The sequence below is a fragment of the Marmota monax genome, unplaced genomic scaffold (assembly GCF_021218885.2).
Source record: "Marmota monax isolate L192 unplaced genomic scaffold, Marmota_monax_Labrador192_F-V1.1 WCK01_AAM20220418_F8-fsc00449, whole genome shotgun sequence".
Classification (NCBI taxonomy): Eukaryota; Metazoa; Chordata; class Mammalia; order Rodentia; family Sciuridae; genus Marmota; species Marmota monax.
In genome coordinates this window covers 645499-660925 of record NW_026695239.1, presented here as the reverse complement: position 1 = coordinate 660925, position 15427 = coordinate 645499, and the positions used below count along the sequence as shown (strand labels likewise).

Here is a 15427-nt window from a genome sequence, read left to right as displayed (position 1 = left end):
TGAATATAAATCGGTGTGAAATACGGTATATATTGCTGTGTCATGTAAGCTCTCATTGGCTTATTCCTAGCCCATTTTCTAAGGAAATTGGATTGGCCTTGGCTTGAACTCTTCTTCTATGGTTGTACATGAGGACAACTATTCAGCATAGGCTCAGCTTCTTGGAGATGATTTCAACTTAGTCATCTTGGCTTTTTAAAAATAATTCTCTCTGAAAATTAACGATGGCTCTGACTTTCATAGGTTGCCTTCATTACCTTTTCCCATGGAGCAAATATCATTTTGAGCTCTAGTTGTTTGCCCTAATATTTAAACTATCTTGTTTTCTTCCTTCATTTCCTGGGAGTCTCAAGAAAGAAAAAGTAAGGCATTCATACTGTGGGTTTCATTATGTCCTCGTTATGATATGGGAATCTCTTTCCTGCATCATAGCAGAATCACACTTATAGAATTGGTAGTGGAGGGTGGGGAGAGGAAAAAGGAGCTGGCATAGATTTGGATAGGGAATATTTCATTTATTTAATATATATAGGAAGATGCTACTCTTGAAATACAGATCATCAGGGCTAAAGCTTTTGCAATTAGCCTCTTGATAGGTGGAGGAAATTGGGAGAAGAGAGAAAATGATCTAGAAGAAAGAGTTCAGTGAGGACCAAGGGCAACTTCCAGAAGAAGTTACAGGGATAACTTGTCTCCTTCAACAAGGGATGGCCATGATTTATTGCTGCAAAGTTCGTAGTATATATTTAATATAACTTGTTGCATTTGAGTTAGGAGAGGGAAGAACAATTTTACTTCTATTTTTATTTCACTGAATTTTCCCTTTCTGAAAGCTGCAGGACAGAATGTATGGAATGGACACAGCCCTTTATGATTTCTACTGTTTGTTCATATCCTTTTATTTATCCATGTTTTCCAAGATATTGGACTTTCTAATCTCCTGCTTTTCCCCCTCATATACCCCTTTCCTTTCTTTGGAAGGGGGTTATATATGAGTTTGTTGGAGAAGTTCGGTGAGGCTGAAGTAAAGGGGCAAGATAGGGCAGTTAACTAAAGAGCACTTTATTTCTTTGAAGCCTTTGTAAGAAATAAATGGGGATGAGAGTAGATTGAATCCCTCATTGTGTTGGAGAGTACTTAGTGAGGTTGAAGTATGACACAATATTTTCCATTAGGGAGAGGAGCATTTCTTATAGAGGGAGGCAAAATGCCTTTGCCTGGTGTCCCTATGATAGGCATCTCTTCCTTATTCCTTCCATTCAAGGTACACCCTACATATAATTTCCCTTCAGTTCTCCCCAAGATTCTTTCTTTACAGATTAACACTCCTCTTTTCTAAAACCCCTTTCTACTCGGTTCCATACAGAGTTAGGAAGGGTAGGCTAAATCATACACACAAATGCCCCTTGTTCATCTGTGTCTTCTGAAAACTAGTTTCATTAAGAATCCCGGTGGTCAGCCAGAGTAACTGAAGTTTGGGGCTGGGACTGGAGATTGGCCAGTAGGTCACCTGAGATTCCAGCTTTTCTCCACCAAAATCAGCCTTGCTAAATGGTACAAGACAAATCTGACTCCCATTGGGCCTCAATTTCCCTTTCCCTCCATGAAATGGAAAGAATACTACTTTTTATTATTGGTCCAGCATTGCTGGACATGAAGTATAGTCATTGTTGTTGTATTGGGTGATGTGTGAAAATTGCAGGAGCTCACTGCCTAAATGAGGAAATAAGGGAGAAAGCAGAGGAGAGGGACAAAAGGAGCAAGTGTCTGGTATCAACCTAACCATCCCAGGTTTCCTCTCCTCAACCCCATGTTTCTGGTCTGGTGAGTCCTTTATACCACCCATAATGCTTTGCATTGGTGCAGGCTGGGAAGGGGTATATGGTCTTACAATTCGATGTTGTTGTTCTTGGGTTTTTTGGGTTTTTTTTTTTTTGCATGCTTTCTTAATAAAAAAAAAATGTTTCCAGTTTTATCTTACTAGTGTTTGTCTCCAATTTATTTTTGCCAGGTAGAACAGGAGAAATGTGAAAGCCTTTGGTTTCAGTTGTCCTTTGTCTCTTTCCCACACCTCACCACTGGGTTTCATTAGTTGACCTTTTTTTTTTTTTTTTTTAATGCCTTTAACAGTCCTTTTTTTAAATGCTATTAAATGTAGTGAACTTTTGTTGGGAGAGTCAGTAACCCCTTGCAGGTTCATGGTGGAGTAGTCCCACCTTTTAGTGTCCATTTAAAGGATGCATGAATTTCTGACACTTGAAAGGAACCAGGGGCAAAAAAATTTATTCACATGAAATACATAAGCAAATTAAATTGAAAAGCTATTACTGCAAATCTTACATCAGGTCAGACATTATTTCCTCACAAACAAAAAATTCCAAGTGGTTTGAAATTTTTCTGCACAGTATTTTACAACAAATTTGTAGTCTAGACCCTTACCTTAATTATTGAGCAAATCATTCTTAAAAGTCTAAAATGCTATGAGAGAAGATATTTTAATAACAAAGAAAATTCCAATGAATTGTGCAGAAATACTGTTTCTACACCATCTTAAAAAAAAGTTATGAGAGATTTTTGGAATAGGAAAACATTTTTTAAAGTTGAGATTTAAAACTGTAAAAATGACCAGAGTGTCAAAGTTCTAGTAGAACTCATTTTGTGCAATGAACATGAGGAAAGATTACTGTATAGTTTTGTTGTTTTTCGCCCTCCCCTTTTAAATGAAGAAAAGCTTTGCTTAAAAAATAAAATAAAATGCTATGTTGTAGTACAAACAAGCCAAAATTTCAAAGGTTTAACATGATGAAATACACAGAGGAAAGAAAAGGTGGCAGGAATTGAAAAAATGCTTTTTAAAAACCAAAGAAGGTTTACTGTGGTACTATTCACAATAGCTAAGATATGGAATCAGTCTAGATGCCCATTGACAATTGAATGGATAAAGACAATGTGGTATACATATACAATAGAGTATTTTTCAGTCATAAAGAGAAATGAAATCCTGTCATTTGCAGCAAAATGGAATGGAACTGAAAGACATTATGTTAAGGGAAATAAGCTATGCATAGAAAGACAAGTACTACATATTCTGTCTCATAGGTAGTGGTTAAAAAGTTGATATGAAAGTTATAATTACTATAGAAATTGGGAAGGGTGTGTGTGTGAGGTGTGGTGGGGGGGTGTGATGGGAAAAGAGTGGTTGGATTTGATCAGTGCATTCTGTATGCATGTATGGAAATAGCACAGCAAACCCCATTAATATGTACAATTAATATGTGTTCATAAATTTTTTAAAAAAAATAAGGAAAGCTATATAAGTTGTTGGAATATATAGGCAAATTAGAAGAAAAATTTGTGATCGTGAGCAAATTATGAAAGTTGGCATGTTGAATAAACTATTTTAGAAATAGGAAGATATCTGGATAAAAACCTTCATCTTTTAAAACAAGAAGTCATTTTATCATGTCTACAAAAACAGCTGCAAAAGCATATTACTTAGGAACATGGTCAATATCAGGAGAAATATCTAAAATTGTTACAAGGGTTATCTCTGGGAAATGAAAGTGGGAGTTGCGAGTTATTGGGCAATGGAATAGAAGGCCTCATTTTATTATAATCTTTAAATTCTTTAATAATTAAATGTGTATATTACTATTACTTGGTAAATATAAAGATTAATTTTAAAAACTTAAATGCTGGTGGGCATGGTAGCACACCCCTGTAATCCCAGGGGCCCCGGAGGCTGAGGCAGGAGAATTGTGTATTCAAAAGCCTCAGCAACTTACTGAGGCCCTAACCAACTTCAAGAGATCCTATCTCCAGAAATAAAAAGGGCTGTGGATGTGACTCAGTGGTTAATCACCTCTGGTTTCAATCCCTGGTAGTAAAATAATAATAGATACTTAAAAGCTATATCTGGTAATTTGGGCATGAAAGAGACCTGGAGCCATGTTTAAAACACTTTTTTGATGGTATTCCTGTCAGGGTTCTCAGTCATTTTTCAGTGAATCAAAGATATGCTGCTCCATCCTCCCTTCTCTTCCTCCTTTCATTTGAAATGAGTTCCTTGAAAACTATTAATTTGGGGCAAGCAGACTAATTAGAACCTTAAAGAATCAGGAGTTATGTGAAGCACAAAGTCTTATGTGAAAGAAGATTAAGAGGCAGGGGAACAATAAGGAATTAAGAAATTAAAAAGGAATGAAGATAGATGGTTTTATCAGTAGGCAGATAGAATCAACAAATAGAGAACTCCCCAAACCACAGTTTCCATGATATTTCATAAGTAAGTTTTTAGATGTATTCTAGATGCTCTTTAGTGGTAATCTTGGAAACTTTGACTTCCTGTATCCTGTATCAGGGGTATTCCCAGCAGCAGACATCTGGCATTGTACTCTGCTCCAGACTCAGGCGCATAACTCCTTGTTTTCACATGCTTTTTCTTTCTGCAACTTATTTTCATTGAAAACTGTCACCACCAACATCATAACAAAGCCATATAGAATAAGTGGTTATCTTCCATTCATGTAAGACAAGAAGAAATGGTCTTAGGTTGGTAATATGGAAAAGGATTTAGATAATGCTAAAGAAAAAACTTAGTGATGGAAACAGTTAAAAATAGAGTAGGCTGGGCATGGTAGTGCATGCCTTTAATTTCAGTTACTCAGGAGGCTGAGGCAGGAGGACTGCAAGTTCAAAGCCAGCCTCAGCAAATTAGTGAGGCCCTAAGCAATTTAATAAAACCCTGTCTCAAGAAAAAAAAATTGGGGGCTGGGAGAATATACCTCACTGGTAAAGCACCTCTGGGCTAAATTCCCTGTAAACCCCCCCCCCCCCCCACACACACACAAAAAGACTAGATTCTTATTTATCTCACATGGCTTAGGGATAGAAATACACTAATTTTTATAATGATTCTCCAATTTGGTGTTAATGAGAAGCAAGAGGGCCTGTTAAAACAATGGGCCTCATCTCCCAGAGATTCTGATTCATCCATGGAACCTTGAGTATTGAATTTCTAACAAGTTTCCATTCCAGTAGATGCTGATGCCAGTAATTTGAGACCACACTTTGAGAATTGCTAGATTGATTATTTGATGATTTCTGAAGTCTCCTGCTTGTCATAATCCCTCATTCTTTTACAAATACTCACCTAAAGACATCTACTTGGGTAGGTTGCTCTGTATTTTCACACACCTGTGCTGATGCTGTTTCTTTCTGTAAAGACTTTGTTTTGGAAACAACTGGTAGAGTGTGTGAGTTCCTCACTGAAGGCTGCCTCCAGAATACCCTTCACAGACTGCTTTGCTTTCTTCCTAAAATCTTTCCCCAAGAGGGCATAGAGGAAGGGATTGAAACAACTATTGGCAGATGCTAGAGCAAGGGCCACATTGTCCCAGGATAATAGAGTTCCTCTCAAGGAAGATCCTGGGTTAATAACCAGTAATAGGACTCCAACAATATGGTATGGGGTCCAGCAGACAAGAAATACAGTCACCACCATCACGGTCACTCGGAAAGTTTTGTTCCGAGACTTTGTCAGTTGGCTTCGTCGCATTCGAAAAACGATGATGCTGTAACAGCACACTATGATAATAAAAGGCAGCAAGAAACCCAACACTAACCTTGTAATGGTTATTATCATCATAGTTTTTTGCACTTGACTGTCACCAGGAAATTGGCTTAAATTATAATCCTGGAAATCTTGTGATTCCTCAGGTTCATATAAGTTATCACTATAAGCCCTGGGGTAGAGGTCTAAATCAGTAGGAAGAAAATTATTAGGGCTATGCAGTACATCGGTTTTATGATCTTCAGTGAGAAACCCACTGGGGCTTGCAGATGAAATATTAGGAGGCTTAAAATTATTGTAAGATGGATGTTGACTGGATAATCTTGCTGACTCCCCAGGGATCAAATCTCCAGAATGTCTTCGAAGTGTTTGAGATTGGAGGATGGTGGGGGCTGTCCAAGGATAATTGTTTGCTTGGAAAGAGGAAGAATTTAACTTATCATCCATTTTTCCAGGCTGCTGAACAATGGAGTTGGTGAAAGACCCATTTTCTAATTCATCTGGATCATAGGTGTAATCCGAATAATCTGAGCTGGTTAAATCAAAATTGTATATACACATTTTATAATCGTCTACAGTGAATGTTTCCCGGTGCATGAACACAGGAATACACATTGCAAAAGACATCATCCAAATACATCCACAAATAGCGAAGGCTGTCCTCACTCTTCGATGATTCTGACACCAGATTGGCTTGAGTACCATCAGACATCGGTCCACGCTAATGGCAGTAAGCAGGAAGACACTGGCAGACATGTTGAGGATGATGATGGAGGGGATAAGCTTGCACAGGAACCTGCCATAGGGCCAGTATCCATGGAGAGCTAAATGAGCCAGGGAGAAGGGCAAAGAGAGGCAGCAAAGAAAATCTGCCAGGGTGAGATGAAGAAACCAAACTGTGTTCACTGTCCGCTGCATCTTTAGGCCAGCCACCCACAACACCAGCCCATTGCCTGGCAATCCTAATAAAAAAGTGAGGCCAAGAATGACCATGGAGAGAATTATTTGGGGTTCATACAAAGGCTGGGAGAGTGGGTCAGTTGAGTTGGTCTCAGCAGAGAATGACTCCATTGCTAAACTTCTGCAAAAAGATGAAAGAAATGTTATAACTAACAGTATCTTTGTAAAATGTGTATTCTTAAAATCCTAACCTGCCTACATAATGATGTGGCACCACAAAGCCAGAAGGCCCTCACATGTTTTTGTTTATATTCCTTGATGTTTTAGGCATCTTTGCATCACTGTGACCAAAAGACCTGACAAAGAACAATTTAGGGAGAAGTTTGTTTTGGCTTATGGTTTCAGAGGTGAGGCAAAATTTCATGGCAGAGGAAAGCAGCTCAGGACATGGCAATCAGGAAGGAGAGGAGAGGGGATGAGAGGGGAGGGGAGGAAAGAGACTACTCCATTCACCAGAGTCAAAATATAAATTCCAAGGCATGCCCTCAGAGACCTACTTCCTTCAACCACACCTTATCTGCCTGAATCCAGTTAATCCAGAAAAGTGAATTAATCCACTGATTTGGTCACAACTCTCATAACCTAATCATTTCATCTCTGAACATTCTTGCATTGTCTCACACATGAGCTGTTGGAGGACACCACATATCCAAACCATAATAGTTGACTTCATACTAAACCACACAAAAACATTTTCTGACAGTTTAAAATCTGCTGGATAGATTTGAATGTGTATCAAAATATCAACTTCACTTAGAAGTCCATATCAATGCAAATTTATGATTCTTTTTTTTTTTTTTTGTACTTTTATCTCTCATTTTCCACTGACTCACTCCATGCTTCATGTCCCCAAAAACAAACAAGTAGGGGCTGGGTTGTGGCTCAGCAGTGGAGCGCTTGCCTCACATGTGAGGCACTGGGTTCAATCCTCAGCACCACATTAAAAAAATTAATAAACAAAATAAAGGTATTGTGTCCATTTACTATATATATATATATATATATATATATATATATATATATATATATATATTTTTTTTTTTTAAACAAATAAGTATGAGTAAACAAAAACTTCTGGAACTTGTGATCCCCAATCTGTGTTAATGAAAAGGCTTTTGGAAGCTTCACAATCTAAAATGATATGAAAAATTTTAAATTTATTTATTTTAATTTCTCTGATGGCAGAAGTTGGATCCATTTCCTTAAGCAGACTTTTAAAGGACTCAACTATCACAAAAAGAGGGAGTCGCCACTTGGTTTTGTCTTTCAGATGCAACTTCTTCTTTTACTATCAGATTTCTCAAGAGTTATTGATGCTCTTTGCATTGACTGCTTTCATCATTTCTTTCTTGTGTTTTAGAGTAAAATTTGGGGAAAATAGCTTTATTATTACAAAAGCAGAAAATAGGCATGAAGAGAGTTGGAAACAGACAAGTAAAATTAAGAAAATGAGCTGGCACGGTAGCTCATGCTTGTAATCCTAGTGGCTTGGGATGTTGAGGTAGGAGGATCTTGAGTTCAAAGCCACGCCTTAGTAACTTGGTGAGACCCAAGCACCTCAGTGAGATCCTGTCTCTAAATAAAATACAAATAAGAACTGGGGATGTGGCTCAGTGCCCCTGGCTTCAATCGCTGGTACCAAAAAAAAAAAAAAAAAGAAAGAAAGAAAAAAATGAAAATGTCATATCCACCAGTCAGTGATTACTATATCTTAATTTATATCCTTTGGATCTTTTTTTTCCATATATGTGTGTATACATATGTATATGCATTTTTTTTGTTAAACAAAGTTTAACAAAATTAGATCATACCATGAATATTTTTTTTTTAAATTTGAATTGTAAAACACACAACAAAATTTTTTAAATTTTTATTTATTTATTTTTTAGTTGTAGATGGACACAATATCTTTAATATTTATTTATTTATTTTTATGTGGTGCTGAGGATCAAACCCAGGGCCTCATGAGTGTGAGAGAAACTCTCTACCACTGAGTCATAAACCCAACCCACAACATAAAATTTACCATCTTAGTCTTTCCTTCCTTCCTTTCTCTCTCTCTCTCTCTCTCTTTTTCTTTCTCATATTGGGGATTAAATCCAGGGCCTTGTACATCCCCAGCTTTTTGATTTTTTTTTTTTTTTTAGTTATATTTGGACACAATATCTTTATTTTATTTATTTATTTTTTTGTGGTGCTGAAGATCGAACCCAGGGCCTTGCATATGCTAGGCAAGTGCTCCACTGCTGAGCTACAACCCCAGCCCCATCCCCAGCTTTTAAAAATTTTATTTGAGACAGGATTTCACTAAGTTGCCAAACTTGTGTTCCTCCTGCCTCAGACTCCTGAGTAGCTGCCATCATAGGTGTGTACCATTGCACTCTGCCTTAACCAGTATTAATAGTTCAGCAGTATTTACTGCATTCACATTGTTGCAAAACTAATGACCAGAACTTTTTCATATTGCAAAGCGGAAACAGTACCCATGAAGCAATTCCCAGTTTCCTCCTCTCCACTGCCCGCCCCCCACCCCCCACCCCCGCAACCAACATTCTTTCAATTTTTACAAATTTGACCACTTTACATACTTCATAGTCTTTTTCTTTTTGTGTCTGGCTTTTTCTTTTTTCATTGAGCATACTGCCTTTCATTTTGTGGAATGTGTCATTATTCCTTTCCTTTTTAAGGCTAATATTCCAATGCAAAAATGAGAGTTTATTTATGAAATTATCTGTCAGTGGACTTCAGATTCCTTTGACCTTTAGGCTGTTGTGAATAATGCAGCTATAAATAGGGGTGTAAATACATATTGTTTTATAAACTTGTTTATGTTTTCAGTTACCAGTCTTCACATTACACGGTATGATTGTACTTTAAGGAATATCTAGTCTTTGTCCAATTATTTGTCAACTGCCCCTAAAATATCTTTTATAATTGATTTATATGGAAGCTGGGGTTTTGGTTCAGTGGTAGAGTGCTTGCCTACCATGTGCAAGGCCCTGGGTTCGATCCTCAGCACCATATAAAAAATAAATAAAATAAAGGTCTTGTGTCCAACTACAACTAAAAAAAAAAAAAAAAAAAAGATTTATCCCTGACAATATCCAATCTAGAATCATACTTTACTATGGGGTGTTATATATCTTAAGTTTCTTAATTTAGCATAGTTTCTCTTTTCCAGGATGTTGGCTCTTTTGGGGGTACATTGTTCTGACCACTTCCTTCTTAACCTTTTTTTTTTTTTTAATTTTAATATTTATTTTTTAGTTTTCGGCAGACACAACGTCTTTGTTTGTATGTGGTGCTGAGGATAGAACCTGGGCCGCACGCATGCCAGGCGAGCGCGCTACCGCTTGAGCCACATCCCCAGCCCGTTTCTTAACCTTTTTAATTTACATACTGCCCCCATTACTTCTAGAGAACAAATCCAAACCTCTGTTTGTCTTCATCCTCCACAAGGTAAAATTTGTCATTCGGTATGCTAAGTCCTTAACAGTGTTCTCTTGGCCTCTGTGACATTATTCTCTCCTGGTTCTGAACATTCCTGTAAGTGTACACTACTTTCCCAAAGGATTCATTCTTCCAAATTAATGCAGTTTTCTTATTTCTTGGCTAATGCTGTTTACTTCTATCTGGAATTATGTCTTTCATTTAGCCTCTTCTTTCCTCCATCCTTAATCTCTGCCTATTGAAATATTACATATTCCTCAAGGTCAAGCTCGAATATTATATTTTCCTTGAAATAATTTCTTATAATGCCATTTAGAAATTAATTCTTCAGCATATTGATTGTGTGCGTTGAATCCTTTTTCATATTCTCTATGCAATGGCACATTTTTATCTTGTGTTATAATTATCAATTAAGATCATGGCTGTCTTATCTATCATTCTGGCCTTAAATTTCATGATGGTAAAAATAGTCTTCTGCATAAATAATTGTTCCACAGAATTTAACTCAGTACCTTATATGACATAAAGGCTAAATATAACTTCAACAGATGAGTGCTCACCTAGGGTTGACTTTGTTTTTTGGTACTGGGGCTTGAACTCAGGGGTGCTTAACCACTGAGCCACATGTCTATCCCTTTTTTATTTTGAGACAGGGTCTAAGTTGCTTAGGGCCTTGTTAAGTTGTTGAGGCTGGCTTTGAATTCGTGATCTTCCTGCCTCAGCCTTCTGGAATTACAGATATGCCTGGTTAGCTTTTTCTTTATCTTTAACTAAATTCAACATTGTAATTCTTATCCATTTAATCCTTACCATGGCTGCTTTCTTAATTCCTATGCTGTTGCTTCTAACTTCCTTTTTAAGTTCCTAATTCTTACTGGATACAATAATACTCTACATTTCTTTTTATAGAGGCCCAAAATTTTTTCGTGACTTGAAAGTAGTTCTGCTGAGTTAAACAAACATTTTTAAAGGGATATATAGGATTAGCAGAAGTGAAAATAACGTCAACAAAATACAAAAAAAAAAAAGAAATTATTCCCATTCTCCTTTCTGTGGCCTTTTCTACTCAAATATTCAAGTCCTATCATGAGCTCTTCCCTCTCTCTTGTGAATGGCAGCTACCTTGATCTATTGCACCATTTATGCAGAGATTCATACAGACTTATGCATAGATCCATAAAACAATGAAAGAAGGATAAAGTCATAGATTGCTAGGACTGAAAGAAAACTGAATAGTCATCTCTAGTTCTCCCTACTTTTGTAATTTTTGATACTGAAACTCAGTAGATTAGGTCACTTTTACACAACCACAACTCAGGAGGTTCTCAGATGCTACGTCCACTGAGTGTCAGGCCAATTTCTTTTTACTGTAAAGCATCACATAGCAAAAAACATACGGTATTTCTAGTAAAGGGCACTGCACAAACTGAAATAATAAGAGTTGAAAAGCGCAAAATTCCAATATGAGGGAAGTTACCTGTATGAGCTATATCATTACATATTGTCTGTCATGAAATGAAAGTATATATGAGACAAGCCTTAAAAGTCCTTCAGAGCAAGATTATGTTTTACATTTCTTTAAGCTTTAGCTAAAAAATACCACTGTGTTTAAGATTAGTAGAAAATTTTTCCCTTAGATTTTATTATAGAAGGGGTCAATAGTAATTAAAAGAATAAAATTCTGAAACTAAAATTCGTCTATGATAAGTAAAGGAAAACTATTTTATCCCAGAATCAAATAGTAATGATACAATGACAGAGCCAGTAGCAATAAGAAATGGGAAGAGTAGAAGAAAAAAAATAGGGAAATAAAATGAGAATTTCTGTGTGTGTATAAGTGTGTATAATCAATGATTAAAAAAAAAAAAAAAAACAAACCCAAAACTAATGGGGAAAACTGGAATCAAAGAGTAGGAGGGGAAACATAGACACTTTAAGAGGGAAAAATGAGCCAGGCACAGTGGTGCATGCCTGTAGTTCCAGCGACTTGGGAGGCTGAGGCAGGAGGATTGCAAGTTCAAAGCCAGCGCCAGCAACTTAGTGGGACCCTAGTGAGACCCTGTCACAAAATAAGAAATAACCGGGTGTGGTGGTGCACACCTGCAATTCCAGTGGCTCTGGAGGCTGAGGCAGGAGGACTGCAAGTTCAAAGCCAGCTTCAGTAAAAGCAAGGTGCTAAGCAACTCAGTGAGACCCTGTCTCTAAATAAAATACAAAATAGAGCTGGGAATGTGGCTCAGAGGTTGAGTGTCCCTGAGTTCAATCCCCAGTACCCAAAAATAAAGAATAAAAATAATAAAAAATAAAAAGGACTGGGAATATGACTCTGTAGTTAAGAACCCCTGGTTTCAATCACTGGTTACTGCCCCCCCCCCAAAAAAAAAATAGTTGGAGGGGATGGCACAAAAATTCACTATTATTTCCAGAATGAAGATGTTAAAAGCAGAGACAATTAGAATGTGAAATATTTAGAAAAATAAAATCAGACAAAGGATAAGACAAGAGAAATAAAAGGTGGGGAAGGAATAGAGGAAAGTAGGAGATGATAACCCTTATCTGCAATGAGCAAAGCAGGCTAAACACAAGGCATCAGATCAATTTAGGTATTCTTACCAAATAACCAAGACTGTAGCTAAAATCTTCAGCACCAATCTGTAGGTCCCCAGAAGTCCTAACTGACCTCCACACTTAGCCACAATGAAGTCATGAAATATTTTTAAGCAACTTGCTGAGTTCTCTCTCTTTTCCTTCTTTCTGTTTCCGATGGTAAAGTCAGCCTCATGATCTAGACCACTGTCTTGAGTTCAACAGGAAGAGTTTCTAAGTGAGTCATTTTAAAGTGGCTCAGATAAGAAAAGAAGAACAAAGTGAGAGAGTTCTAGTGAAATGTTTTTTTTTGCAGGACACAGAGTACAATTAGGGAAAGAGAACTTTTTTTTTTTTTTTAAAGAGAGAGAGAGAGAGAGAGAGAGAGAGAATTTTAATATTTATTTTTTAGTTTTCGGTGGACACAATATCTTTGTTTGTATGTGGTGCTGAGGATCGAATCCGGGCCGCATGCATGCCAGGCGAGCGTGCTACCACTTGAGCCACATCCCCAGCCCAAAAGAGAATTTTTGTACATAAACTTCCCATTTTTATGACTTTTGCTTTTGTTTTGCTTTGTGAATGCAAAAAACTGACCCTATTGAGATGGGAGGATTAGAATGAGGGTGGTTATAGAGAAATAACATGCATAAATGCTTTTAATTCATCTCAGATAACATCTCTTTGAGGTTTAGTATGTGTAAAAAAAAAAAAAAAACATGCCAGGGATAGGGCAGTGGCTCAGTGTGAAAGCGCTTGCCTAGCATGTGTGGGGCACTGGGTTCAATTCTCAGAACCATAAATAAACAAACAAACAAACAAGCAAATAAATAAAGGTCCTTTGATAAATAAATAAATAAATATGCCATACCAAAATCATGATAAATTAAACATTCTAGTTCATAGAAATTTACAATCAAGAGGGAATATGTATTCACATATGTACACACAGACTGTAGTATAACTCATACTTTGTGTAGTAATAGAAATGAAAATAGTACTAAAGTAATAGAACATAATAGGCAGGGGACAATATGGGAAAGTCTTAAGGCAGATATAAGATGTGAGCAAGTCCTTAAATAACTATAGAACTTCTAGAGGCAGAATAAAGTGAAAAGGTGAAAGCATATGTGAATCATAGCCAAAGGCAGGTAGGTGGGAGAGTGCAGCCAATGGTGGAATATGGTGAAAGTTGAGGTTATGATTCATCAGGAAGGAGTGCAAAAGACTGAAGATGACTCCTGTTTAAAGTACACACAGTAAGGAATTCTTCCTCCCTCACATCATTCTTTCACATATTTGTGAACACTGTTGTCTGATGAATTCTTCATTCCAAATTGATAAACGTATCTAAACAATGACATCAGCTCCTCCTCTTGTTTTCAGTCAAATCATCCACGTTGGTTTATTTTTGAAGCAGAAAGACCTAACAAAAATGCTAAGAACTGAATAGTGTTTAAGTTATTTCTATTGTTATTATAATCTAATTAAAAATAGTACATACATATAAAATGATGAATTGAAATAATGCAGAAATAGAAAAGATTAAAAAATGGAAGCTTTCATTTTTCAGTATGACTAGAAGTTATGTAACCCAAAGCTTGGTTCTCCTTCTCAATGCCAATCTAATAACAAAGCAAGGTCTTGAGAAAAAAAGGAAAAAGAAGATTTGTTGCTTTTCTAGCAAAGGAAAAACACAAGGGACTCCTGTCCCAAAGGTTTTAATTCTGCCCATCAGCAGGAACAGGGGGTTTTATAGAGGTGATTCAGAGAAAAAATGAAATTAGGGAGGAGAGATCAATCGGGAAGGAGAAGTTTAGGGAAAAGAAGATCAGGAAGGAGAAACTTAAGGAAAAGAAGATTGGGGAAAAAGAAAAAAAATGTAAATTTTAAAACCACAAGGAATATAGTCAAAGTATCAAGTGAACCCCTGTTACAGTAACAATTTTAAATAGACTAATGTTCATTCTTTCTGATTTTTTCTAAATATAGCACATTTTTTTTTAAAAAGTATAGTTTGTAAAAAAATGGGACTACAATTTATATGTGATTATATGACTTGGATTTTCATTTAATAATATATCAGGACAAATTTCTATGCATTTAATTATTTTTTGTTTTCTTTCCCTCTAATATTTGGAAATATTAAGTGACAAATGTATTCAGAGCACACACAAAAGAGTGACATGATTAGTGTGTGTGCTCATGTGTGTATTCTATTTATTTATTTATGGTACTGGGGTACTCAACCACTAAGCTACACCAAGAGCCCTTTTTATTTTGTGACAGTCTCACTATGCTGCCCAGGCTGTCCTTGAACTTGTAATCTTCTTGCCTTAACCTCCCCAGTAGCTGGGATTGATTATAGGCGTGCACCACCATGCTCAGTGATGAGCATATCTTTTAAACTTTCAGAAGATAAAGTTTTTACCACCATGTCCGATATCATAAACATGTACTTTGGTCCCACTATAAACACAATTTTCTGCTCTGTAGGGGATGCAGAAGCTTTGAGAAATCTATGTAATGATATACAGTGGGAACTGCTAGGAGGGTACAATATACTTGGGGAACATGGAATTCTTACTGAAGCAAACAAGAAGGTGATTCATTGAAGAAGCAGCACTTGAGCTGGGCTTTAAGAAAGAATACAATTTGACAGAAAAATAGTAGTGCTTAAATAATAATTTATCTGTTTCTCTGTTCTACTAGACCATGAGTTTGGATCTCCAGTGCCCAGTATAAAATGATTAGGCACCAATGCATGAATAAATGTTTGAAAATGATGTTGACATCTGAATATTATTCAGAGAGTTCATATGAGTCCTTAAAGTTTTTTTTCTGATGTGGATTCAGTTT

The 15427-nt window shown here is 36.6% G+C and overlaps 1 protein-coding gene across 3 annotated transcripts; it reads right to left on the bottom strand.

Annotated features, from left to right (window-relative positions):
- Nucleotides 1-2266: 2266 nt before the first annotated feature.
- C3ar1 (complement C3a receptor 1) lies at nt 2267-12800 on the bottom strand. 3 transcript variants are annotated; one of them, XM_046440027.2, is made up of 3 exons: nt 12596-12800; nt 5153-6653; nt 2267-4515 (listed from the first exon to the last, which is right to left on the bottom strand). In XM_046440027.2, exon 2 carries the CDS (start codon nt 6641-6643, stop codon nt 5189-5191), a length of 1455 nt encoding a protein of 484 aa, XP_046295983.1. In that variant the 5' UTR covers nt 6644-6653; nt 12596-12800; the 3' UTR covers nt 2267-4515; nt 5153-5188. The 3 variants fall into 3 exon arrangements, with proteins under 3 accessions (XP_046295983.1, XP_046295984.1, XP_058433562.1); XM_046440028.2 differs by having other exon boundaries at nt 2267-4451; XM_058577579.1 differs by having other exon boundaries at nt 2267-6653.
- Nucleotides 12801-15427: the final 2627 nt, after the last annotated feature.

Excerpts from the sequence above, each read along its gene's own strand:
- C3ar1 (XM_058577579.1), bottom strand. The coding sequence starts at position 6,643 with ATGGAGTCATTCTCTGCTGAGACCAACTCAACTGACCCACTCTCCCAG.